The 25,902-nt window shown below is 40.8% G+C and overlaps 1 protein-coding gene and 1 long non-coding RNA gene across 3 annotated transcripts; both read right to left on the bottom strand.

Annotated features, from left to right (window-relative positions):
- Positions 1 to 375: 375 nt before the first annotated feature.
- LOC118283867 lies at positions 376 to 3,104 on the bottom strand. Its single transcript, XR_004784689.2, has 3 exons — positions 1,547 to 3,104; positions 890 to 1,006; positions 376 to 549 (listed from the first exon to the last, which is right to left on the bottom strand). It is a non-coding gene; the product is annotated as an uncharacterized LOC118283867 (long non-coding RNA).
- Positions 3,105 to 3,737: 633 nt separating this feature from the next.
- On the bottom strand, positions 3,738 to 24,641 carry insyn2ab (inhibitory synaptic factor 2Ab). 2 transcript variants are annotated; one of them, XR_004784796.2, is made up of 6 exons: positions 24,504 to 24,641; positions 24,139 to 24,301; positions 16,694 to 17,849; positions 12,496 to 12,567; positions 5,019 to 5,457; positions 3,738 to 4,866 (listed from the first exon to the last, which is right to left on the bottom strand). XR_004784796.2 is itself a non-coding variant. In XM_035607062.2 (5 exons), exons 3-5 carry the CDS (start codon positions 17,842 to 17,844, stop codon positions 5,274 to 5,276), a joined length of 1,407 nt encoding a protein of 468 aa, XP_035462955.1. In that variant the 5' UTR covers positions 17,845 to 17,849; positions 24,139 to 24,301; positions 24,504 to 24,641; the 3' UTR covers positions 4,885 to 5,273. The 2 variants fall into 2 exon arrangements, 1 of the variants encoding a protein (XP_035462955.1); XM_035607062.2 differs by lacking the exon at positions 3,738 to 4,866 and having other exon boundaries at positions 4,885 to 5,457.
- Between the last annotated feature and the right edge of the window lie 1,261 nt (positions 24,642 to 25,902).

Raw genomic sequence — 25,902 nt, 5'->3', positions numbered from 1 at the left:
CCTGAGTTTGGAGCAGTGACGTGACACGAGCCTGCTGCTTCACTTACACCTCACATCAGCAGATGCTGCTCCACCGGGCCGTCCCATTGCAAGTCAACCTACTTGTGTCTGACAGTACTACCCTCAGACGTGGAAAGAAAGTACTGTGGGCAACTTCATCACCCCCGTGTCCAGGCTGCCACATATAGAGGTTTACAATTACAATACCAATGTTTATTTATGTTCTGCATAACCTGCTCTATATTGTTGGAATAAAAATCTTAGAAATTTTCAAGGCCTTTTCCTTATACTCACAGCATAAACAATCCAACCATTACATTTACCTCTTTACAAGCTGCACAAATAATGAGAACACAATGTGTCATGACACCTGTTTATTATTTGGGAACATCATACAATATTCCAAATATATATTATAATATTAGCATAAACAACATATGTACAACAATGAAGAAACTGTCTGCACAGGGTTTCCTAGCTCTAGAGTCAAAGCCGGCCTGTCGGCTGACGGGTCAGGCTGTACTGTCGTCGACTCTTTAGGCAGTGGTCCTGTAGAAAGAATATCACAATAGTAGATCAACATTACTGTAAAAGAGTGACAACACTACAGCAGCATTATCTGCAGTGACAAACAGTTTTCCATGTCACCTTTTGTGGGAGCCAAGTATAATATATTTGTGTTATGACTTTCTTTAGATAAATATTGAAGATCATAACAGGTAGTTCTGAGGTTCAGAATCTGTAAAAAAAATTTAAAACAACCCACCTGGCATAAATGTTAACACTTTGGAATTTTTTAACAACATTGCCATATGGATTTTAAAGTAGCTTTTGTACACAAGTAAGTTACCACTTCATGCTACACCTACAGTATCCTAAGCCGACTCACCTGGTCCTCGGCTGACTTGCTTCTCAAGCTGTTGACGGGGATCGTCTGGTCTTGTTGCTCTGGTCCGTGGCAGACAACCTCCCGGTCCTGGACTTCTTCATGTACAACTTGTTGTACCTGGTATAAGAGAAAGGAGGTCAACTTAGTGAAATGTTCATATTACCTTACATTGAAAAGTACTTTTCATTTCATTTACTGCCCGTCGTCCGCAGGCCTGAAGCTCTGCATTGCTCCGTGCCATGCCCCTCATGCCCGGCGTTGCACACAGACTGCAACATGCACATCAACTGCTACTACAAGCCTCTAGCCACGCACACTGGGCAATCTCACTACACCTGCTCCACACACACACACGCACACACACACACACACACACACACACACACACACATAATGCTACATCCCGTTCAGAGCGGATATAGATAAACAATCAAGCGACATTTGCTCACAGCTACAGTGACGACACCCGGCTAACACATAGGCAGCGTTAGATGTAGATACACACAAGCTAACGTAGCGTTAGCTAACTTACCCTAGTGTCCTTGAGCGAAGCTAACTTGGCGCTGGCTGATACACACACAAGCTTTCCAACAGTTCTGTTGGTTACACAGTTCGAGAACATAAACCGCTTTCACCCAAAACGAAGCAGCTAATTACCTTTCACCATCTTCTCCTCCCGGAGTTGTCGCCAGCGGTGAAGAGCCACACCGATGTTTACTCTGTTCACTCTTCCTCATAGTCTCCAACCTCTTTGTGTCCGTAGCCATCTCTACTGCTCTGTCTGTTGCGACCAGAAGCTGTTGTAGGCACTTTCTCTGCTGTTCTGCAACTCTTTTCTTCAACTCGTGTGCTAATGGTAGCTCCGGTTGTTTGCCGACACCGTGCAGGAGACTCGTCACGCGCCCGACAAAGCTGGTTCATCCAATCACTTTCTTCGGACCGAACTTTCTGATTGGTCGTGTTTTTTACACTCCTGCCGTGGCCACAGATGAGGGATTGTTTTCGTTTCAGTGTCAGATCATTCAATGTATTCATCGCTATTGGTTTGTCACTAGAGTTTCAAGTAATATGATAGAAAGTGCTTCTCACAAAAAACACCTACCCCACCTTTAACTGGCTGCAGTAAGTCAACTCTGAAGAGCTTGCCAATCTCCAGAATGCTGATGCAGGGAGAGGTCCTACAGGCTTGCCAAAACCCTCCTCATTCTGGTCATCTTGAAGAAGTGAAAATTCTAAAACACCTTTGCCACCTTTACCACCTGGCCATTTCCAATATCCACCATCTCTGGAAACAGGTATACATTTTTGCCATAATTGACCAATGCACCAAATGGGTCAAAGCCTTTCCTGTTCCTGATCAATGGACTCCCCTTGAGTTGCACACAGACCAGGGTAAATATTTTCAATGTTTCTTGTTCCAAGGTGTATACAAGCTCCTGCAGATCACCAAGACAAGGACCACCCCCTACCATTCTGCCTCTAACACACAGCTTGAGAGCTTCAACTGAACCTTACTCATGATGATCTGGTACAATGTGAATAAGAATTTGAAAAACTGGGATTAGCACCTGCCATGACTCACCTCAGCATACTGCAGTTCACGTCACACAGTCACAGGTGTCATACCCAAAAGGCTCATGCTCAGCAGGGAGGTTCATCAACCACAGGACATCCAGTCTGGGACTGCAGAACTCAAGTCCGACTGAATGGAAGTGGCAGATTTCCTGTACAACCTGGAAGAAGAACTCAAAGCACAAGAAACAGAAGGAGAACATCTCCGCACTGCACAAGAGGAACAGAGGAAGATAAACGATGGGATCCTACAGTGTTGGAGATTTGGTGTACATAAAGGATGACACCAAAAAGCATGGACTAAGCCCCAAGCTTCAAACACCTTGGAAGGGCACCTTGATTGTTTCTGCATGCAATGGTCCATGCCTGTCCTTTATACTAATCAAGGGGTGAAACACAGCATGATAATGCATCATGATTGGCTCAAACAGTACCATAGTAAAGTGGTTTCTGCTTGTGTCAAAGGAGCCAAGTGCTGCAGTGGTGCCAGGACCTAACTGTACAGCTACCTTAAGAGGGTGTTCCGCTAGTGCCTGAGCTGCCACTACAAAGGGACAAGGAGGATGGAGGAAGGAGCTTTTTAAGAGCCATGTGATCCAGAGGACATGCCGCAATCGAAAAGCTCCAGAGTCTGAACAGGAGGTGAGACAAAGGGACGCTTACCAGTACACCACTGTGTATACCCTGTTAGCAGAATATAATAATGCAAATAATGCCAAAAAGGAACTTAAGTATTTTTCTCAACTGCGTTTCAACATTGGCAGAGGAGGGAGATAAATGTCGGGAAAACTGTGATCTCTGGAAAAACCAACAAAGGAAATGTCATATAGGAATGAAATGATAGATGACTGGTAAAATGAAAGTAAAAGAGAATCAGCTGAGGGGAATGACAGAGACAGACGCAGTGGGGGTTATCGGGGGAGACGGATGGATGGATGTCGGATCAGGTCACTCCGTTTGATCGACTGCAGACCCCCACCCCCCTCCTGGTCATCACTTGGAGGTTGCATCTGTTCTTGCTATTGAGAACTAATCACATTAGAGGAGAGAAAAAGGAGGTGAGCTGCACTGCTGCTGAGTCCTGGTCATGGTCCAACTCTGCTTTACTAAAGCACAAAAGATGTCAAATATGGATTGTTTGACACGGAGTAAATGCAGCTCTGGCTGCAGCTACACCCAGCACTGGTGAAGTTATCTACTGTCACACTGCTTCTAGCACTCAGAAGAAACAGGAGAACACCAGAGCACATTTGATTGAAAATGTTTTAATGATGTAGAAACAGTAGAAAAATGCATAATATTGCACATAATCACTAAATTGCAATTCTCAAGTTACATATCTTTGCATGGAAATGGTGACCTGAATAATGTAATCTACTGAATAATCTAACAATGGGATGCCAGTATGTGTCTTTCTGACATTTCTTAGACATTACACAGTAGCATAATCTACATGAAATGAGAGCTGCTGTTATAAAATTGCTTTGTAATGTCATCGCTACATTTTTTTTTGCTTAATCAAAGCTGGTGGCTACATGTTTTTCATCCTTAAGCACTGTTTATAGCCCTTCTACTCTTACAAGTTCAGTGCACAGGTGTGGGTGGGTAGACAGGTGCTTGTTGTTCTTATTTTCTGTGACAAAAAACTAAAAAAGTTATTTAATTTTATAACATTGAAATGCCAGTTGAATGGCAAGATAAATCAATATTGTAAAACAGCACTTTAAGTGTTAGCTAACTGGACACAAACAAAATAACTTAGATAGGAGCTTTTCTGTGACAGTAAATGACAGAGAGGCAAGGCAAACTTTTAATGGACTCGCAGGGAAATGTTTAAATAGCTTTTACGTTTTGTGGTTCAAAAAAAGAAAAAAAAATCATTTACATTATCATAGAAAATGCTCTGCCTCGGATGTCGTCAAAACATTATACTATATATGCTGTTAAAAAAAAGGACTTAAATATTTATGGTTTGTTTTTGTTACATCTCCAACTTTGCAAAAAAGGATAGCTATATTAAATGTGCATCCTGAAAATTACAAGTTAGTGTAGCTAACAGAAAAGGACCAGACACAGTGTTGCACAGTGAGTCAGAAAGAAGGACGGAGGGAGATAAAGGGACAACTACAAAGAGAAGGGGGAGACAAAGAACGGCAGATGTAAAGTCAGACAAACAAACTGACCAGGATGTTAAAGTAGGACAGGGAGAGAATAGACAGGGTTCTAAGAATAGAAGTGACATACTGTCATGTATTGTACTGTGTTTCAGTCTTTTACGTATGTTCCTCTCAATAGTCAAGTGTTTGTGCTTTGCCGGAGGTTGGGCTGATGTCCATTCAAACATTATAGCTTCACTCATAAAGGCCCTCCACATGGCACCTCCTCTTGTTGCCAAGCAATATGCTCTGAGGGGAAAAAGACCAAAAGTGCATTGCATTGGAGTGTGCAATAAAAATACATAAACATAAATTGAGAGGTGCATTTCCCAGCAAATAAATAACATCCATTGTTACACAGCAAAAAAACAAACATATACCAAATGTATCCCAATGCTCACCTAGTTTTTGCAGGTGTGTGTCGACGCTCTCCAGCACACATGCCAGAAAAAGGTTTGACAGAATTTAAAATGTTTCTTAGTATCTGCTGTCCCCTAGACGATTTGAAGTGCAGTCTTAACTCAAATGAACTGGTTTCTGTCATTATCCATTCTCATGGGTTGATTACTCCCTCTGAATATCCCTTCATCCATTTTGAGAATAAGAGGGGTATTAATATGCCAAAAAAGGCCGTTTCCAAAGCCTTCGTATTTTATTCAAAGGAACCAGAGTTTCCAACGAGCATGCTTTTTGGACTCTGTCTTTGCCTTGCGTTTTGGGGTGGATGTGAACACTTCATTGGGGTAAGGCAGGGCAGGGCATTGTTTGTTGTACAGGGGGAAAAGTCTCTTCATCAGGGGCTGTAGCTTGTCCTCCTGCAGCTTGAAGTCCAGCTCGACACTATAACATAAGCATACAAAGGTAGAATTTTAGATAATTCAGTTCTGTATTGTACTTAGAATACAAGGATTTGATTGTAGACTTTAGTTTACTTGACCAACGGCAATATCAGGTGCATTCATTTAAATTTTAAATGCAACTATTAAAGTCAGTGAATTGTCTTTGAGGCATTTATGACTCAGTTTTGACTTATTTTTTATGTTGGTAATCCACTGATGTCCAGATGGAGGCTCGGTAGAAAGCGAAGGGTTAAAATGCCCTGACAGAAACCCTGGTAGCATATATTTCTTGTGGCAGACATCCATATTTCAGAGACTCCTGTGAGTAATAGACTTCCGCTGCATCATATCAGTATTTTTTATGCATGCAGTCAAAGGGCTTTGCCTGCATAGATTATATTTGTATTAGAAAAAAAGAGCCTGAATGTGGGTTGCTCCTGACATGAAACGTCAGTGTAATCCCAGGCTGGTCATCGTCTGATTTTGTCCTGGCAACGTAGTTGAACTCTCTCTGATTAAATCTCTCAGGCCTGCAAGATATGTGGGGCTAAAGCCCATCCAAATGAAACCACTGAGAGGCCAAGCAGACCTTGATTAACTGCCTGTATTCAAGCATGCAATAAATGCATTATTATACACCATCTCTTTTCTTTTTATTGCTATTGATTTGTAGCGCTCTGTTAATGTATTTATTCCAGGCGTATTCTATATATTTTGAAAGGATGAATCATCTGCTATGTGGCTGCCAAAATGACACTCCTCAACACATCTAACATGGTAAGGAAATTTCATTTTGGTTTTAAGCATTTTGGATTTCTAATTGATCTTCTTCTATTTTTTTTTCTATCGCCAACATTACACACTGCATTTCAATAGCACAGTTAATACTATGATTTATAGAGAGAGGGAGAACTGAAGAACCAAACTGAAGCTGCCAAAAGAGATGACATCTGACATGTCAAGGTCAAACAAGTCCCCTCCTTGTCTGCAAGAAGACAAATAGGCGTTAAAGTACAAAGCTCGGCCTGATACGGTAACCGCTTTGATGGGCAGTGTAATTAGTTCACTGAAGGATATGCCATACACAAAATGACATCATGAATCCTGGGAACCGTCCTCACCCCCAAGATGATTGTCAGTTAAGTACACGGCTCTATTAAAGCCTTCAGGAGAAATCCTCTTGTTGTATAGTGCTTTGCTCCTTCTTCATTTTCTTGTGCATTTTTTTTCTCATTTCCACATTGAATAAAGGCTGAGACTTGAAGGTATTCTGAATGTTGAAATCATGACAATTAAATAGACTTTTATACTTTTTTATAGACTGAAGCCTGTATCTCAGTAGATTTGCTGTTTCTAGCAGGACTTGTTTTACAACTTCTCTTATTCATATTATTAATCGTTTAATTTCCTCCTGGGTTTTTTAAAATCTCTTTTACAAGTGCTGTTTAAATAATGTTGACTTGACACAAAGCAGAACAGAATAACAGCACGGTGCAACATAGAATAGCCTGAGCAATTATTGAGCAATTAATCATTTGGCAGATCACTGCAGTTACAGCACGCTGTTGATAAATGCCTCGGTGGGAAGCCAACGGCAGCACTGTACGATGCAGGTGGCACTGGAGAGCAGGTGCTTCAGCAAACAAAAGCCCTATATCTAAGATCATCTCTGTACAAAAACAGATTGAAGCTGGTGGAGACATGGAGGTTTTCCTGGGGCATTCAGCAAAGCAGATTAATCATCTTTTTAGCGATGCAGTGCGAGTAGCTGTTGCTGTGATCAGTGATGAGCCATTTGTTAGTCTGCGGCCGTGGTTTTGCTGAGCACCATTCAATGATTGTTGCTCCTGGGTGGGATTTTACCACTGTTTAGCACAGCACGCTGTGTTCATTCAGTGGTATATACCTGCTCAATTCTCCGTTCTGTCTGATACTGGCACCTTTCAGCGTGAAGTAATTTCTCCTCCCATGATTTCCCCTTCGGCTTTTCACAGTTCAAAGGCTCCACTTGACAAGATGAGTGGTTTAGGCCCCGTATAGTGTCTTCTCTTCCAAACTACATGATGGTGTGTAGTAGATTAAACCACTACAGAGTGACAGTTATGTCCTCCACTGACAGACAGCAGTTGAGGCATAAACTTTCTACAGGTTATGTAAATCAGATCTCCAAATTCCTCCCCTGTCATGTATATCTGATACAAAGCCATTTACCTTATCCATTACATGGCTTTCTGCTTCACAGACACCAGAGGAAAAAATTCTATCTCATTAATGAGAACAAAACAAAATAGGCAATCTTGACAACTGTTCACCAAAAACGACAATAGCTTCGCCATCTCAGCGCTAATTACCTCCTTGTGTGTCATTATATATCATAGCAGTTGCCTTTCAGTGTACTTACCTGTTTTTCAAAGTCATTGTTTGTTCCAAACTGGGAACACTACATTACAAACTCTGATTGAAATGCTGGTTCTTATTCACAACAGTGTTTTAGAAATAAAAGCCTCTCATGCTTTGATCTGGGCATGTGCTCTACATTGGGCATCCCGCTGTACTCCACGTTGACTCAGCGGGGGGCACAGTATAATTTGCAACTGCTCGTGTGTGAACTACACATGTATTGCAGATAGTATTGAAAAGCTGAATGCTTTAAAGAGTTGCTTCACCCAAATTGTAAAAATAGTAATATTAATAAATATTGTGTCCCCTACTGATATCTAGCTCTGCAGATATTTTTTTTTGTTTTATATGTATCTAAGATTTTTTCCTCCAACCAATACAAAGAAAGTGAATCAAATGTGTTCACTGCCATGAAACTATTAATCAGCAATATGGCTTTCCACAAACTATTTCTGCCAAAATCTAAGCAGTTAAACCCTAAATTGTTTGCATTGTGAGATAACACTAAAGGTGGGTGGGTTTCTTTTTTGTAAAATGGGTAGGGCCTTTAAGAGATCCCTTTTTTCCCTAGTGTGTGGGACAATGTCATCATAGTTATTACTCTTATTTATTGCCTATACATTCAGCCTCTCTCCCCCTCTCTTTTTCCTCACCATATGTATGCCCTGTTTGTTGCAGTGATGTATGAAATGCTGCCGTATGCTGTGGAGACTATCAAGGCAAAGCTGAAGTCTGGATAAGACCCACAGATTGACTACCTCAGCTCAGTTACAACCACAGTCCCAAATGTATCGGACATAGGCGATGTTGGACTGCTGTGAAATTAAGGGCTTCCTCTCAGGAGCTGCTAATCTTGGTAACAGTTGCAACATGCAGTTGGTGTCTAACCTCAAGGGGAAATTGGTCTGTTGGTCTCAACTCCCCATTGATGTGTTTCACCAAATAGTTTGTCCAGCAAGGTTGTTGCTTTTGCCCTATCAGCAGATTAACTCACCAGATGAATAGAGGTTTTATTATAACAGGAATGCTGGTGATGAGATCATACAGCTGTTTGAGTAATGAGGGAGTTTTATGTGTCAGTAAAAAGTACATCCAGATAAAGAGCAGGGACAATAAAGAAATGCTAAAAACATCATTCAGTCTTGGAAGATTCGAGCTTCTGGGTTTTGCTGAGGAATACTAAACAGCACTATTTGCAGAATTTAAGATTCTTATGACAGATACTTTGGCAGAGATAGATAATACCATGATAGATTACTACCCTGCTTGCCAACCACAGCTCCTCTCTATCCAATGACTGTTAAAATCCAGTTGGTTGAAATAAAATCAACAACTATTTAATGATAGAGAGCACAGAGGAAATGACAATCTTTCACATTAGTAGCACTCTGAGCATTGCATCTTCATTGTGATTTTCTTAACACATGCTTTGATTTAGGGAAAATTTACTGAAGGGACCAGCACAGCTGGATGTAAGAGTATTTTTGGTTAAAGGTAAACAGGTGTGTCCCACATCTGATGCTGCAATATTTATTTTTTGGTTTTCTCTCTGGCTTGGAATGCATAACGCATGCCAGTTAACTAATTTGTGTGAGTCTCTGCCGAGCTTGATATGAAGGAGGAACTGCTGTCTTTGCAAGCCATGTATGACCAAACCCAAGGTAAGGATTTATTTGAGCAAGTTGATGATGATAATGATGATACTCACAGCTGGTTTTGGCCAACATCATCATCATCATTATCATTATCATCATCATCATCATCATCATCATCACTACCATCTGACATCAGACGGCACATCTAAGAGAAGCAGCTTCAGCCATCCCATCAGAGAGGCTAGTGTGATGTGTTCTTTAATTTACTATGGCCTCAAAGGATTTTATAAATATGGAAATGGCCCTTGTAAGGATAAAGATTCCCCACCCCTGATTTAGGTGATGTCAATCTCTTTAAAACATAATTTGAGTCCAACATTGCAAACGAGTCTTCACAGATGAAGTGGCAGTCAAGAGTTTAGGTAATCATTTTAGTTAGGTCAGACAGCGGGTCATCGGGTAAGCAATAATTTTAAAATTCATTGCTGCTGACACCTTTCCATGTCTTTGATTGTAGAATAAGGTCCAGCAATTTGGTATTGCTGAGACCTGTCTTGGGACAGTTTTTTTTATTCCAATTCTCATGAAGAAGTGGTGTTTTCTTCTGCCCTTTTTGCCTTTGTATCAATGGTGTTAGAACCTGATTCTCTGATGGAAACTCAGGCTCATTCTGAAGGAGGTTAAATCTGCTTTCCAGCATTATTGACTACAGTCCACAGCTCTGATTTGCTCTCTTTCATGCACTGGTATTGGGGGAGTGAGAGTAGTTGTTCCTCTCAAGCACTTTGTTTTTGTAATCCTATTATGTTTTTGGGGAGGTATTGATGGAATAAAGTCTTTTGTTTATGTTTTTGTTTCTACCCAGACCAGGATCTGCAATCTTCCTTTTTAGATGCACAAGGATAAAACATGGAAGTATTTAGTCTTGCAAACCAGCATGTCACGTCACGGTCTGTTGTGGTCCAACAAGACTTGATTAATATGCAGCTGTATTCCCAGATCAGGGAATGTGTCATCAAAATCTCCAGTGTGAGGGATATTATGCCAATGGGCCTGATGTAAGAACTTTATTATGTTCTTCTTCTTAACCTGTCTTTTCACCTGAGGCTTGCTGGTGCTGGTGTGCCAAGTTTTAACTTGATGAGAACCACCTGTTCATGAGTAGTGTTCTTTCATCATTTGATCATAAGCATAATCAAGGAACTTAAACCTGCTGTTAGAAATCTGAAAAAAAACCCAAAACAAACGTGTAAGTTTTGCCTCATCAGTCTTCGTCTTTTCTCCATGCCACATGAGAAAAGCCATACTGACAGAGTTAAGGAAAGATCTGACATGAATTTAGATGCCAAACAATGTCTTGCTAGAGCAAAGTCAGGGAGGCGGTCAATGAGGCATGATAGTCATGGCGATGGATGAGGGTTTAAACTTAATTGTAGTTGATGTTATACTTTTGGGTGCAATGGATGAGTTTCCTCCGCAAAGTAACTTTCATTAAAGGCAGTGTTGGAGTGTGAGAATTTTTCTTTTTTTATATCCCATTTGGATTTATGTTGTTTCATTGATTCCTTGATTTCAGAAACATACATGAACTCAAATTTTGCTCTGTTAAAGACTTCATGAGTTTGTTTGTTTTTTCCCATGTGGCGAAACACTGACTCCACTCGAGAACAAACATCCTTATGCAGTTCGCATGAGGAGGCCCAATGACTTCTTACAAAGTCCTTTGCAGCAAAAACAGCCCCGATGATCTTGGCATTACAAAACATTTTCTATTGTAATGAACACGCTATCTTGTCCTTTTTTTCTTTTTCTTTTCAAATTCAAATCCAAACCACTGCACATTTTAGACTTCCTTCACAAGGCAATACTTGCACTCTGTATAAATATATATAGCTTTCTAAAGTAGTTTTTTCCTCTATTTTAATGTATATTTTTTGCTATTTTTGAGATATTTCTACCTTTTTCCTGATTCGTTGACTTTTGCTGCTGCTGCAAGTGAATTTCCCTGGCGTGGGATTAATACATTCCTATCTTATCTTAAAATAAGATAAACAGGGAACAATAAAGAAGTTGCGAAGAGGTGAGGAGCAAACTTTAATGTGTAGAGTGAATACAACTGCCTAGGCCTATTTGATAAATGTTTAAGTACCCTTGCACTTTTGGGTAATATCTTCATGGTTGAATGCACTTACTGTAAGTCGCTTTGGACAAAAGCTTCGGCGAAATTTATGTAATGTTATACAATTATTGTGTGATTTTGTTTTTTTAAGCTACTTTCTCTCAGGTCAATGTGAAAACAACTGGCAAGTTCCATCGTAAAAAGTGTATCTATGGGCTTGGGAGAATTTTCTAAACAACTGTCTATTTCCCATTTTAGAGAACAATATAGCAAGGATTCAGCAGTGGACAGGCTATTGGACTGAAGTGACAAACGGCACAAGGTTACAGCTTGAGTGGATTTCCCACCTGCTCTTCGCTGCCGTTTTTCCTAGCTCAGAACATATGAGAACACTTATACCTCACAATATTGTTGTGTATTTTGACAGGAATGCAGTGTACTGTCTTTTTAACTGGCGGTCAAATAATAAGTGCAATGCTAATTGTGATTTGGAAGCGGCCACAGATTTAGTCAAGTATTTGACGTGCTTTAAAGGATGTCTTCATCTGCATTCCATTTACTTCCCACCCATGTACTTCTGTCAGTGAGACCATCCTGTCCCCCAAAAACAGGATGGCCACAAATGATATTTGAATTATTATTAATGACATATTGTAATGTAGCTAAATATGCTTTATAGAGTCTCTTTTCATATCCCTGATATTCATTTTATGATTCCATTTACTGTGTCACACAAAAACTCTCATTTAAATTTTATTCATCATTTTCTTTTTGGCAATTTTGCCTCAGTCAAATCACTGTAGATGTAAATGTACAGAAAAGCAATGGTGCACTAAACGCCTCTTGTAAGCATCTGTTTCACAATGAAGCATTTTATCATACAGAAAACAGCATTAATGACAAACTGGCAGTGAAAGGGGCCCACCTGTAAATGATGCATGCGCTGTTTCGACAAGTGTCACAATTTGCTGTGTCTTGTCCTGTTCGGTAGGAGAGCCTGCAAAAAGACAGATGAAAAGATATATGGAATCTCCAGAGACATGCTCAGGCTTCATATTTCAACACCTGTGGGCATCAGTTTTCAGCCAGATTTGTTGTGCATGGTTTTCACCCCGTCTTGTTTATCCCAAACAGTCGAAAAATCATGCAGGGGTTCTGATCCTGCAGTTCTCTGAGATTTGGTTAATCAAGTGTGTAGACCTGCTGATTTTACATAATAGGATTATCTTGTTTTGCCATGATATAGTTTTGAAATGTGCAATGGGTCTCTATTCTATAGGCAATAGGAAGTTAGTAGGAACTAAATGCTGCATGATTCATTTATAATGAAAAATCTATATCGTTACAATCTGGGGTTTATTGTACAGCATCATTATTTTTCATTGAAATCAATTTTGCGAAATAAATAATAAGCATATAGAATGAAAAAAAAATAACAAGACAAACTGTGCCTCCTTTGTATATGGCATAGTAACATTACCCCAATTGTCGTCTGTACTGTATAAGAGTCGAAATCTTTCATGTTGAAGGGCGTCCATTAAGGACCAGCTGTAAGCCTTAGGGTGAGGCAGAAGCCTATGTATAGTATGCACATATCAAAATGCGACATAAAATACACAGTGACACACGTTTGTTGGGCTAACAGTTACTGTTTTTCATTCATATTTCCCCAGTTGAGTTTAGATAAGCATGCAGGTGTGCATAATGGTATTGAAGCTATCTGTCACTGCATAAAATGGCAGGCTGCAGTGGTGTGGGCGATGAGGGGAGGGACTGGGCTAGAGCTGCACATGTAATTGCTTCCTGTCTCGGTAGCCCTTCACCCTGATGGATGACAGGTGAAGGGGTCGAACCTCAACGCTCTCCATGACACGGGAGGTGACCTCAGTGGTGGAGACAGTGCAGCCTCTGCGTGGATCGAAAATGCTGATGGGAGCTCAAAGTCAACAAGTTCATCCATCCTGCCCTGTTCTCAAATCAAGTCCCTCTGAACAGCTGTGAGCAAGGACAGTAACTCACTGCGCAGACAAGGTCCACACTAGCGCTGTGCTGTTGCCTGGCTTATCGTGTACATCCTTGTGATTTAAAGAGCTTTGCACTAATAATCAAAGCATATTAACCTAAATTTATGATGACTGCATTTACTCATGATGAAAATTACTCATTTTTCCCATTCAGGGAAACATAATCAAAATCCAATCTACTGCAGTAGCACTGTATTAAAGCACGGGGCGTCATAGAGAATGAGTTTATGTTTTAAAATGACTAACTGCACCCCTGAAAGTCATTCTCTACGCTGACTGTCTGTTGGCACAGATTCACTGCTGTGTTGTTTACCCACGTCAGCTGTCCTGGGATATGTCCTGCCCTCATCATTCCAACTTCACTATACACACCTCCTGCCTACAGTATGACTGTTGCTCTATACCTACCTGAGAGCTGCATGGTGTTTTGTATGGGATTGATATGAACAAAAGTTACTGTCAGGTCAAGGCACATCATCTCAGGTGGCAGTCTATGCTTTATATGACGGGTAAATGGTGTTTGTTATTCCATGTTTTATGCATTTTGTTTGTAGGATACTGTCACAGCAGAGAGAACATTGTCTGTGAATGTTTACTGTATGATGCAGCACCATGACTTGCATAGGTAAAGACCTCCATACATAAATATAATTTGGTATGTAACAGTATTATTGCATTTTTAGCAATACAGCATAACCAAAGAGTTTATCTGCATCACACATTAAAATGATACAGCTACAGACTATTGTTACAATTATATATGAGGCTGTGCAAAAGACTAGTATTCTGTGTGACCAGAAAGCCTTATCATTTACAACCACCTTGAGATTTAAATAAAAACCTTGAACACTACAATTTATTTAATACACAGAATAGTAGACTCAATTATGCAGAGGTTGAATGCAAAACTGGAACAATAGTGCCAAACAGCAAGCATTATAATGTGTCACCGACCCACCTTTATTAAGGTTTGGGAAAACCTTAAGAGATGTCAGAATGTCATTGACAAGTCTGTAACATTAAATGAGACACACAGATGACAAGCAAATGCATTATTTCATTCATTAGTTTCTGCTGTACCTTTGCAGGAAATATTTTTTTCATGATTGTAACTAGGTCATGGGCAGCACGAGGGACAGCAAGTAAAATCCCCCAAAACTCATATTTTGTAGAAATGTTATTTCATTTGCAAAGGTGAAATAAAAATTGTGAATATAATGTATTCTTATAGACATTGTGCCTGTTCCCCAGCTGGATCGATAGATCTCAGTTCATCACACCATGTATGCTAGAGGCAGTGCCATGAAAATCGGTAGACCTCATGTTTTTTTTTATTAAGGGAGTAAACAGGGAGGTTTTCAGTTGCTTTTAAATTCATCTCAAAGTAGCTTTAAAGAAGGCAATCTGACTTTCCAGCCATGCAACAAAAGGGAAAAGTATTTAGAAAGATTCTGTGGAAGGCAGGCTTTGTGTCCTGTAGCTGCACCTCTCTAATAACACTGATGGAATACAACACAGTGAAGGCACTAGAGCAAGAACACTTTTGTGGAGATGAAAGGCAAAAATGTTATGGGGCTGCAGTAATTGGGCCTTTAAAACCAAGATGCACAGAGCCACACTGGGGTGACTTGTTCTCCACTGGATGTGGATACGGATTAAATACAATTTGGTTTGTGTTTCTACGGGTTTTAGAGATGGAGCAAAATGATTTTATGAATAACACTGCTGTAAGAGTCTTATCCTGGACATGGCTGAAGGACTTTATGAAGCACGTTAATGCATTTTCTCCTATACGTCTCTCATGAAATATGACAAACATGCATTATTGTCCTTATAATAAATTAGACAGTGATGCAATGCAGCATACTGCATATTTTAAATGCCCCATTATACATTGTTGGTTAATGATCATAAAACACTGCAAATATGGTTTTAGCCATAGGCTTCATGAATCTATGACTTTTCGTCTAGCGCCACCAGCAGGTAAAAGTTTTCACATAGTCAGTGAAATTGCTCACCACATTATTGGCGGATTGTGACCATGTATATATAGAGAGAGATTTTAATTGTTCCTATAACTTTGATCTGACCTTACATCTAGCTCCATCATGACTCCATTAGCCTATCCTATAGTTTTTGTTCAGTGCTAATTAGTTAACTTTATCATGCTAACATGCAAAACTAAGATTATACCCACAAAGCATCATGCTTTAGCACTGTGATTGGGATTATGTTAGCATGCTGATGTAGTACATGATGAAAACCAAGACTAAAATGTAGGATTTGGCAAAATGTTTATGTACTGTAGTCATTCAATATACAGTATATTACAGCAGGAATTCCCATTACGTCATATTTCATTACTGTGCCCCTGGTGTTTGCTGAAGTAGAATTCAATCCTATGTTTTGTCATCACATATTTTGAAACTAACGATACGCACATATAAGCACAATCTTTCAGATAGAGAACGTAAGGACAGTAAAACAGATGGGCATGTCTTGTTTTAAAGCAGAGGCTAGTGGTCAAAAAATGTACAAGCATCACAAATTAAAACTTGGTAATCAAAACTTTTTGTTAAAGCCAGAAATGAATGTGATGAAAGTGCTGGGTCGATTTAATTGAGTGGTTGGCTGTTTGTATGGCAAATATTGAAAGCTCTGAGGTCACTTCCCGTGGGTTGTCATGTAGAAAAGGCCGAGACAGCTGAGACAATCTTTGGATTCCGGTGTTGTCACATTTATCTTACATGAATATTTGAGCTTTGGTCATTCAGCTGCTTGCCTCACTCGCAGTGCCCCCCTTCAGATCTACTCTGATCTCAAACCGGAACTCTCTGGAATCCAACTGACCGAAAATCCATCAGAGAAATTCAATCATTGAATAAAGCTTAACAGTAGTCTGATGAGGCAGAAAGACAGCAGCAGTCAGAGGTTAAAGCAAACTTCTAGGTTAAAGCCAAACCCTTTTGAAAGAGAAACCTCTTGATCTTAGATTGTTCCTGACATCACACTGATATGGGCATACTGTACATGCACAGTGTATAATGTATCTTTGTTTGCATGTATAAAGGTCTGCTCTGTAAATCAAACTTTACTCACCCCTCTCTCTGTGCTTCACCTTTCTCCAGCTCCTGAATAACTCCAAGTAGGACCTTGATGGTTTCCTGGCTCGAGCTGATGAGGTTCTCCATGGCCTGCAGCTGTGCTTTGATATCCTTGTCTCCAGATAAGGGCATTATCTGCTGGATGCTCCCCATGCCCGCAGCTCCTGTGTCTCCTGGAGGAAAGCCCTCGTCCCCCCCAACTGTTTGTTGGAGTTTAGAGGAGGCTGACACGTGCCTTGTCCGACACTGCCCTTGTGACTGTACAGAACATTTGGCACTGTGGGGAAGTGTGTGAGAGTGTTGTTCATTTAGCTGCGTGCCCTTTTTCCGTTTACAGCTCACAGAGGGGCTTCCTAAAGACTCCACCTGTGTCAAAGTGTTCCACGCAACAGGGCCCATTCCCTTAGACTTGTCCTGTGAAAACTCTGAGTTAGCCAGCTGCCGCTTTGAGGAAGTGCCAGCATCCATGCCTTCTTTGGGTAATCCTTTGTGTTTGGTCCTTGTCCCAGAAACCTGGTACTCTTGTTCACCTTTGGAAGGAGGGCTGCTCGGATGGCCCTCTTCCGAGACATGTGATTCTGGGCATGAGGGTCCGTCCAGGCAGTTGGCACTAGAAAGTAAATCCTCAGTATCACTGCTGTCATCAGTGTGGTGGAGCAAAGCCTTTGTCTGCCCCACAATCTTACCCTTGTACTCACCAATAGGTTGCCCGTCCTCTCCTCCTGTCTTTATATCACTCAAAAACCCATTGTTTTGTCCCTTGTAATCTTCCACCAAAGCAGTGTGTTTAAATGTATGTCCCTTTTTCCTCTCAAAAGGGAAAGTCTTGTATCGCTTTGTGAGATCCGGTGACGTCTGGACACCAGTACTCTTGGTCACATTCGGAATGGAGCGTCTGGCAGGCATGGTCATGTATTTTCGGTGAGTCACTTTACAGGAAATGGATCTGGAGTGTCTCCCCCGATGATCATTCTGAGCTTCGCAGATATCTTTAAAACGCACTTGTAAGGCCTTGTTTCTCTTCTTCACCTGCTGCTTGCCTGATTCTCGTCCAGACTGTGTGTCAAGGTGTAATGGGCTGGTATCTGAATCTGATTCATCTGAATTTGAGAAAACAACGCATTCGGTGTCCTCTTTGCTCACCATATTTCCTGAAAAAGACAAAAGAGGAAAAAAAAAAGTCAGAGACTGTTTGTTGCTCTGTTATGATGACCTGATTCTTTTCGGCTTCTGGGACCATAACTTTACATTCTGGTAACACATTATAAACTCCAGTTAAAGGTGCAATGGGTGATACAAGATCAAAAACATAGAGAACAGCACAGGAATAGAATACATGTGGTGAAATGTGACAAAAGTAACACTACAAATCCAATTCTCCAATTATCTCTTTGAATACAATTGTGATGCACACAAATTATTGATTGGAATGCCCCCCCCCCCCCCCCCCCCCCCACAGATTTGGACACTGTATTAGATTTACCAGTGGATTGTGAAATCTTGTTTTTTTCTCAACACTGTGATCTTCAGTTTCCACTCACCATTAGTGATGCATGTTAAAGAATTGTAGGGTCGTATCTAACTTCTCACTATGCTTTTAGGTAAACAGGCTCATACCAACTTTTAATTCATATAATTGGGATTGTTTTTAGTTTCAATGTTCTCTGACTGAGTCACCAAGAATTGTCAAAGGAGCAAAGGAGTAGTTAAACAACACTTCCTCACTGTTTGCAATGTGCACCTTGCTGTTCAGAAACGAAGTTCACAGACTGTAATTGCAGGGTTTTGGTATTAACAAAGTCAATTAGCACTATCAAGATGAGTTACTTTATAAACTTTTGAGGATAAGGTAACGGCTAGGTATTTGCTACTAGTGCTAAAGTAGCATACATAAAATGTGTCTGCATGTCCTTGTTTGGTTAAGGAGATGTGGGATTTCTTTAGGAGATTTGTGATTGACAACATCATGAAACTACCGGGCCACAAGTTGTTTTATTGCTCCACCTGCTTGTATCCCAAACTAACTCAAACCTTTATTTTCCTTTTGGCTTTTGTTCTGCAAATGCCTTGTGACACATCTATGTTATCGAGTTATGTAGTGGCGAAATAATAATACTCACATTTCAGTATTATGAGTGTTTTGGGCTTAGCTGGTTTTGTGGCTTATTTCCCCCTTGGCTGGTGTCTTTTTTGGGGGGGAGGGGCTCCTTTTGGATCACTGCAAATCTGGTCTCTGCTAGAGTGTAATAGTGTAAATGTGTTTTAGTTCTTTAAACGTAGAAATTCACTTTTGCCACACATGAGTCGCATTTACATTTTGTCCACACAGATCATGTTCCGCCATTATTTTACGTTCCAGCTCAAACAAATGGGTTTATGTGACGGCTCAATTTACTGTTCTTCATATCATACTTACATCTAAACCGCTAAGCTCCTGTTCTCCGCTCTGCACTGATACACTCGGCAGCACTGAGTGGCAACCTCAACTTTACGGTTTAATCACACACTTATCAATGCAATGTACTTTATATATATATATATGTATAAATAAAAGTTGCTGTGTTTTCATCACTTATTAGTGTTTTCCCCACAATGGTAAGAGGTGTTTTGTAATGGATATACCATATTCCCTTTGTGCTCTGAGGTCCACAGCAGAGGAAATGACCACAGAGCAGCTGTGGTCCACACATACTAGACTCACCATAATAGCTGGTATTGAGCTTCTCCACCTGTGGGCTCTGACTCTAAACACCCTAGAGGGAAATTTATGATCATCAATCCCAGGTCTCTGCTGTGGTGATTGGACTGACGAGGTCAGAGCTTATAGGTACCAAATATAAACTCTGTACATACTCTGGAACTACATCATAAATCTGTTCCACGTGAGTCAGCCGACTGAATTGACCTTAAAGTTTAAATGTTCTTACAAGCTTATATTAAGATGAAAAAACATTTCACAAAAACATTTTTTCTTACCAACCATAAGTTCATGAATAATTTTAAACCACTTGAAATAGTAAATGAAAAACAGTTTTCACTTTAGAGCGTTGGAGTCTCCAAAAAGTCTTAAACATATTTTCTAACAGCTGTTTTAGCATATGGTTTAAAAAACACTGATTTTTTACAGCAGGTTAATTGGATAAATTTGAATATTTCTTAAACATTGAAAATTGGAGATCATTTATAGTCTAAATGAAATTATACATTATTTCTTGTGTTTGCTCACAATAATGAGCTAGAAATCAATCTGTTACTTTATAATCAATACCAAATAGTTTAATACTCTTTTATTGTAATTTTTTTCAAGTTTTGTCTTTTTGTAATGAATCACAAAGTGCTTAGATCAAACAAATCAGGTACAATTACTTCCATAAGACAACAAAGTGGAAGTTTTTTTGTATTGACTGCCCGAGCAGTGCTTCAAATTAAGGTCCATATAATCAAATGAGAAATATTGCATTTTCTGTCTCATCCGTGATGAAACACATTTCAAAGCTAGTGCGTGAAATATATAAAGCAGCAGGAGGAAATGAAATGATGTCTGATATGGTTGATAGGAAACATCAGAAAGAGCTGGTTAATCATTTTCATATGACAAGACATGGATGCGATAAATAAACTCCAATGAATCATTTATTATCACACAAAAAAGCAAGCTATTTGCGATGTCGCCGCCTCTCTGAAAGTAATCACGTTTTATCATTCTCAGACAGTGTAAATCCATCAATGTGATTGTTCTGGTGGGGAAATTTATACTTGGGAGACATTTCGTCACTGTTGCTTCACAACTCTCACAAAATTTGTGAAAGGAAAAACATTGGTAGATCAGGCCAATGTTAATTTCAGATCTGCAGCTGATCTACATCTGCAGTGCATGTACAGTTTCAGCGACACAACGGCTGAATGTTGAAAAAGTACTCGACAAAACAAAGACTAACCCAGTGTAATAATAAAATAGAAACTTTTTTTAATGATGGCAAACTGTCCTTGACTGCTTCTTTTTATGTGTGGGTTAGGGTTACAAATGCATATGGGCACTTGTATATATACATGTTTGTATATGTCTTTGTAGTCTTGTTACCATAAGAATAAGAGAGAGACAGTGTGGAAGTATTTTTTTTTTTATAGCTTTTTTTAAGCGAGGGCCACACACACAACTGCATGCACAACAACAACTGCATGGACTATTAAGCACAAGGTTGTATTTCTTGGAACTCCTGTCACTTTCTGTACTGTCCATTTTAACCTAACCCTCAGCTCAAACCGTTGATGATAGTTACATTTATTGAGGGGGGGGGGGGGGGTTTGCATGCCAACAGCATCTAGTCTCGTTACCAACAGCATCTAGTGTCATTACAATGCATTTGTTGCCAGACGAGAAAGGAAACGAAACACCAAGCAATTAGCTCAATCTCATTATATGTGAACAATATGGCATGCTGTGTCATGCATTTGTACACAGTTGTTTTGGAATTTGGGAGCAGCTGAATTTTGTGGAGGGCGGTATTTGTTCGGAAACATAGCTTAGTGTGCACTTTGATTTTAGCCTAAGTTGTTTGTCAGACGCAGTTCGACTGACAAAAAAATTATTTGTTCGAGGCTGATTCACATGGGATCACACTCTTTCACACACGGGAACATCAATCTCGCACCAGTGAAAGGGTAATCACATCTGCAGGAAGTCTCCTCTATGCGCATACAATTTCTCATGCAGCCCATGTAAGGCATGTAAAGCAGCTAAATGGTAATTCACACAAAGGTAATCAAGAAAAGCTCCTCAGCGACTTATTATTGTTGGAAGTCAGATACACGGAAATCGAGACGAAAGACAGACAAACAGAGAGAGCGAGAGACTGATGTGACACATATTCAGACAGTAGAGCAAGAATCTCCTCTGCCTCGTCCTCTTCTTTCTTCACCTCCTCCTCCAAGGCCTCCTCCTCCTCCTCTTCTCAAAGCAAGCTATATCTCTGCTAATGACCTGAGGTCCTTCCCTGATTTGGCCTCAGCTATCCAAAGGATTATGAATAATGCATTGACTCTAAAATTGCAAAAGTAATCCTCTGAAATCTCCTTATGTACCCTGGCAGACCACGTTGTCTGTTCCAATTGCCCTTCAGTTCTTCACACTAAAATGCTGCATGTATGAGAGTAAAGGGCGGGTGGGTGGGGGGGGGGGGGGGGGGAAGCACAGTATCATGATTGATTTATTTTGACCACAATGTTGTAGAAACGTGGATGTTTGTAAAGAATGTTAATAAGGGGCTGGATCCATTGTCCATGCCATATCAGAACTGCAACACTGCTGACTCATGATTTATGCCCCATCACAAAGCAGAGAGAGAGGGAGGGATAGAGGCAGAGAGAGACAGCTTTACGTAGATCGCCCTACATCCCTGTCAGACTGCATTAACGCAATAATTACTGAAGTGCATCTGTAGGATATTTACATAGCATAACACTGTGAGGCCACTCTCATGAATGGTTAAGTAATGTCATTACAGTGGCCTCCGATATGTCAAACATGGTAACCGTCGCTCCACCACCATTACAAGCTGAATCGCAAATAGAGTGCGTTCTTCAATGCCACCGCTCATCTTTTCAGATACATGCGCTTCGACAAGAGCCGTCCTTCGAAGATAGTTCTCCCCTCGTCATTATGACAGGTCGCCACTGAGCTCATCATCCCGCATGTGTTTCACTGTATGAATTGTTACTGGGCAATGTATCCATTTTTAAGTGAGGATTTTTTTTTCTCAGTGTTGGCATACATTACAGTGTGACATTGCACCAACTACGCCTTCATAAGCACAACGTAAAGGACGAGATATCACTCCACCAGACTGTACCTACACACTGTATGCCTTTGTCTAGCTCAGAGGATTGTGTGTGTTTGTGCGTGTGTGTGCATGCAGTCATTTGCATTCCCACAGTACAGTCCTGTGTATGTGGCAGTATAGGTTCGGCCCCCTATACACTCTGCTGTAATCTTTTTCCTCACTGCACCATCAAGCTCCTCTTCCAGCAACACAGCCCTTTTTGGTCCAAGATCTTTTTTACATTGTATTCAGTTCAACTTTTGAAAACAATCCCAGCAAGCTTTGAGAGCTCCAGAGTCATGCACACAAAAAAGATATTGTATCCATCTTCCTATTCCAGCTGTCTTCCGCAGCTATCTGTATCTATCCGGGCTGTGGGCTACACCTGTGAAAGTTTGCTTTATGACATTGGCTTAAAAGATTTATCACTGAGCAGCACTTTTTGTTACAGGGGAATAGGAGTAGGAGGTTTTAAAAAAGCTCCCATCCCTGTGTCTCCTGGATAAGAGCACTGGCTGTGAAATGGATCCTTGGGAAGAGTTTGGACAGGAATGCAGTTTGGACAGAAATGCATAAGAGCATGTTTTTATTTTTTTTAATTTGTATTTGTGGTGCTCGTGCTCTACTGCTATTGTGGGGTTTTAATTTTGTATAAATCAAGACGGAAGACAGTGTCAATGTGTAACACTTCACAGCTCAGAGATGTATAGTGCATCACCCTGATGAGTTTATTTATTAATAAAGGATTGGGCCATAAGCATATGTACTCAGGTTGACGTGATGATTAACTCAGGTGAAATGTAAAAGATGATTTAACAAGTGAAAGGACCGCTGAAAAAGAAAAGCCACTGCTTGTTTGCACCTCAATGCCAGACACTCTCTGTTTCCTGGACATTAGAGGAGGGTGAGATAGAGAGAGACAGTGGAAGAGAGAGAGAGAGGCAACGGCTGAGAGCAAATATAAGTACAGCTCTGTGTGTGATGCAGTACCCTAGAGCTTCCCAGATCACACGTCATTAGTCATGATAAGTCTGAACCCATCGTTCATCTTTCATCCAGCCTAGAGGAGCGCATCACTCACCGCATGAGAACGTCATGTCGTCCACACCACTTTATGGGATTTGTGATTTCCAATAAATGATCATCACTCTGACAGTCTAATACAGTGCGATATACAATAGACTGTTAGTGAGTGCTCATCAATATTCTCATTATCAAGCCCAGACAATTCAAATCAAGTGCATCAATCTCGATAATCAGCCCCCTGCCTCAACGGATAAATCCTGCATGTCTGTCAAAGGCTGCAAAGACACACGTTATGATGAGTCTATTAATGAGAGTCACATCACATCAGCATTCATCTTAATTCGGAAGAAAACCCTTTGACGTGGTCATCTGTTTTGTCACTGAACCCTCCACTGCTTGGATGCAGAGATGCCCCCCCCTCCCTAATTCATCCCTATCTAATGCATGCAGGGAGCATACACATATGTGCAACACTTGATGGACGCTTCAGATATCCACTTTGATTTGATTAAGATTTTGAAAAAAGGCAGACAAAATCAATGCCTGTGAATGTGTGCAACTCAAAAAAAAAATAAGGGGGGAGCATAACTCTTACCTTGACAAACAGATTAGAGGTGCAAAGGACAAGAAAGCACAGATCCCCTGTAGAGCCAGTGTTCATCCATGTATTCAGTGGGTGCCAGGGTTCCGTCCAGCCACTGGAGCAGCTCTCACAGTCTGCGGGAGGACCGAGACAGAGACAGCCGGCGCAGTGACAGCTGGAGTAGTTGTGGCACATCCGGCAAAGATTCAGGTTATCGAGATGAAAGAGGAAAAAAAGCATACAGACATTGCCTCAAAACCTCATAGGGTCCTCACAGATACCCCCTCTCCTGCCGTCTCCTCGCTCCCCCCCCCTTCTCCCTCATGCACCCCATTCAAGCATCAGTGACACTCATTCGCTCTTGTCCCCGCACTCACCGGGAATAGGCACTCACACACGCAGCGGAGATCTCCATCTCGCGGTGCTGCTGTTGCTGCAATCCCTGTGCATTCGTGATTGAGTGTAGCTATGTGTGTATGTGTGTGTAAGAAAGGGAGGGAGAAGGTGGGCCGGTGGGTGGGTGGATATGGCAAAGGGAGGAAGGATGAGGAGCAGGAGGAGGAGGAGGAGGAGGAGAGAGGGGTAGCATGCAAGCTGCTGGGGAAAGTCCAGAGTCGCTGAGCTGCATCATCAGTGAAGACCCCCTTAACTTGTCCTACACAGGCTGGCTCCGCTGTCACTGAGCTGTTATATAATCTGAAGGGCTTTGGGAGACGACAGAGGGGGTGGGGAGTGTGTGTGTGTGTGTGTGTGTGTGTGGGGGGGGGGGGGGGGGTTTGCCGCTGTGAAATGATAATGCATTGTGTTTTTAATTGGATGTCTCCTGCTCCCCGTTACTTTCATATGTCTACACATTGTTTATGAGAGGTGGTGTAGGGGGCGGAATCCGGCAAAGGAGAAAGCGCAGTGGCTCTGTAGCTCCACAAAGGGGGAAGAGAGGAGGCAGCAGGGCAACAGGGCAGCAGTGTTAATTAGAATCTGGGAGAGAAAGACAGAAAAATGAAATGATGACAGGGAATAATAGAGACAGTGAGAGTTAAGCAAGAGAGAAATGTTCACAGGAAAACATGGGAATATTGATTTTGCGGACATCTTTAATATCCCTGTCCCTGTTTAATCCATGTTTTTACTGGGAATGGACATATCACACAGTATGAACACCAGAATGCAATTCAAGGTTTGTAATAAATGCTACATTATAGCTTTGAAGGGGTGGGGGACCACACCAAGTCCCTTAATGCTACTTGCTTATCTCTGATATGACAACAATTGATGACTGTAAGTTGCTTTGGACAAAAGCATCATGAAAAAGAATGTAATAAATGAGCTGAAAGCTGCACATGCACAGTTCAAATTTTTGGGGGGATTGTTTTTTTATTTCTTCTTAAACCATCTGTATAATTTAAACGATTTTAAAATTCCTTTTTTTTTACAAGCTTAACTTTATTTGCAGTGAAACATCTCTGACTTTATTTTTACAAAATCTCCGAAAAGTCACAAATAAAATAAAAGCTGATCGTTTTCCCAATTTTGATCACATAACTTTGTTCAAATTATGGAGAGTAGTGCAAATAGTTTCGCTGCAAATGCAATACTGAAAAGCTGCTTCAGTCTAAAGACCTGTAGCTTTTTTTGGCTGAAGAGTCACTAAAACATTTTGCAAAGCAGAGAACTAGGTATAAGTTGACTTATCCGTAAGTCCTAAGTAAACTTAAGATGCCCTAATTGTCAAACTTCCTCCACAATTTATTGATTTTATTTTCCAACTGGCCATTC

This window comes from Scophthalmus maximus, chromosome 10 (genome assembly GCF_022379125.1).
Source record: "Scophthalmus maximus strain ysfricsl-2021 chromosome 10, ASM2237912v1, whole genome shotgun sequence".
NCBI lineage: Eukaryota > Metazoa > Chordata > Actinopteri > Pleuronectiformes > Scophthalmidae > Scophthalmus > Scophthalmus maximus.
This window is presented reverse-complemented; position numbering and strand designations above follow the sequence as displayed.

Excerpts from the sequence above, each read along its gene's own strand:
- insyn2ab (XM_035607062.2), bottom strand. The coding sequence starts at position 17,844 with ATGGTGAGCAAAGAGGACACCGAATGCGTTGTTTTCTCAAATTCAGAT. Across the intron at positions 12,568-16,693 it reads GGTGAAGCACAGAGAGAGGG|GCTCTCCTACCGAACAGGAC; the intron begins GTGAGTAAAGTT and ends GTCTTTTTGCAG. Across the intron at positions 5,458-12,495 it reads AGCGCATGCATCATTTACAG|TGTCGAGCTGGACTTCAAGC; the intron begins GTGGGCCCCTTT and ends CTTATGTTATAG.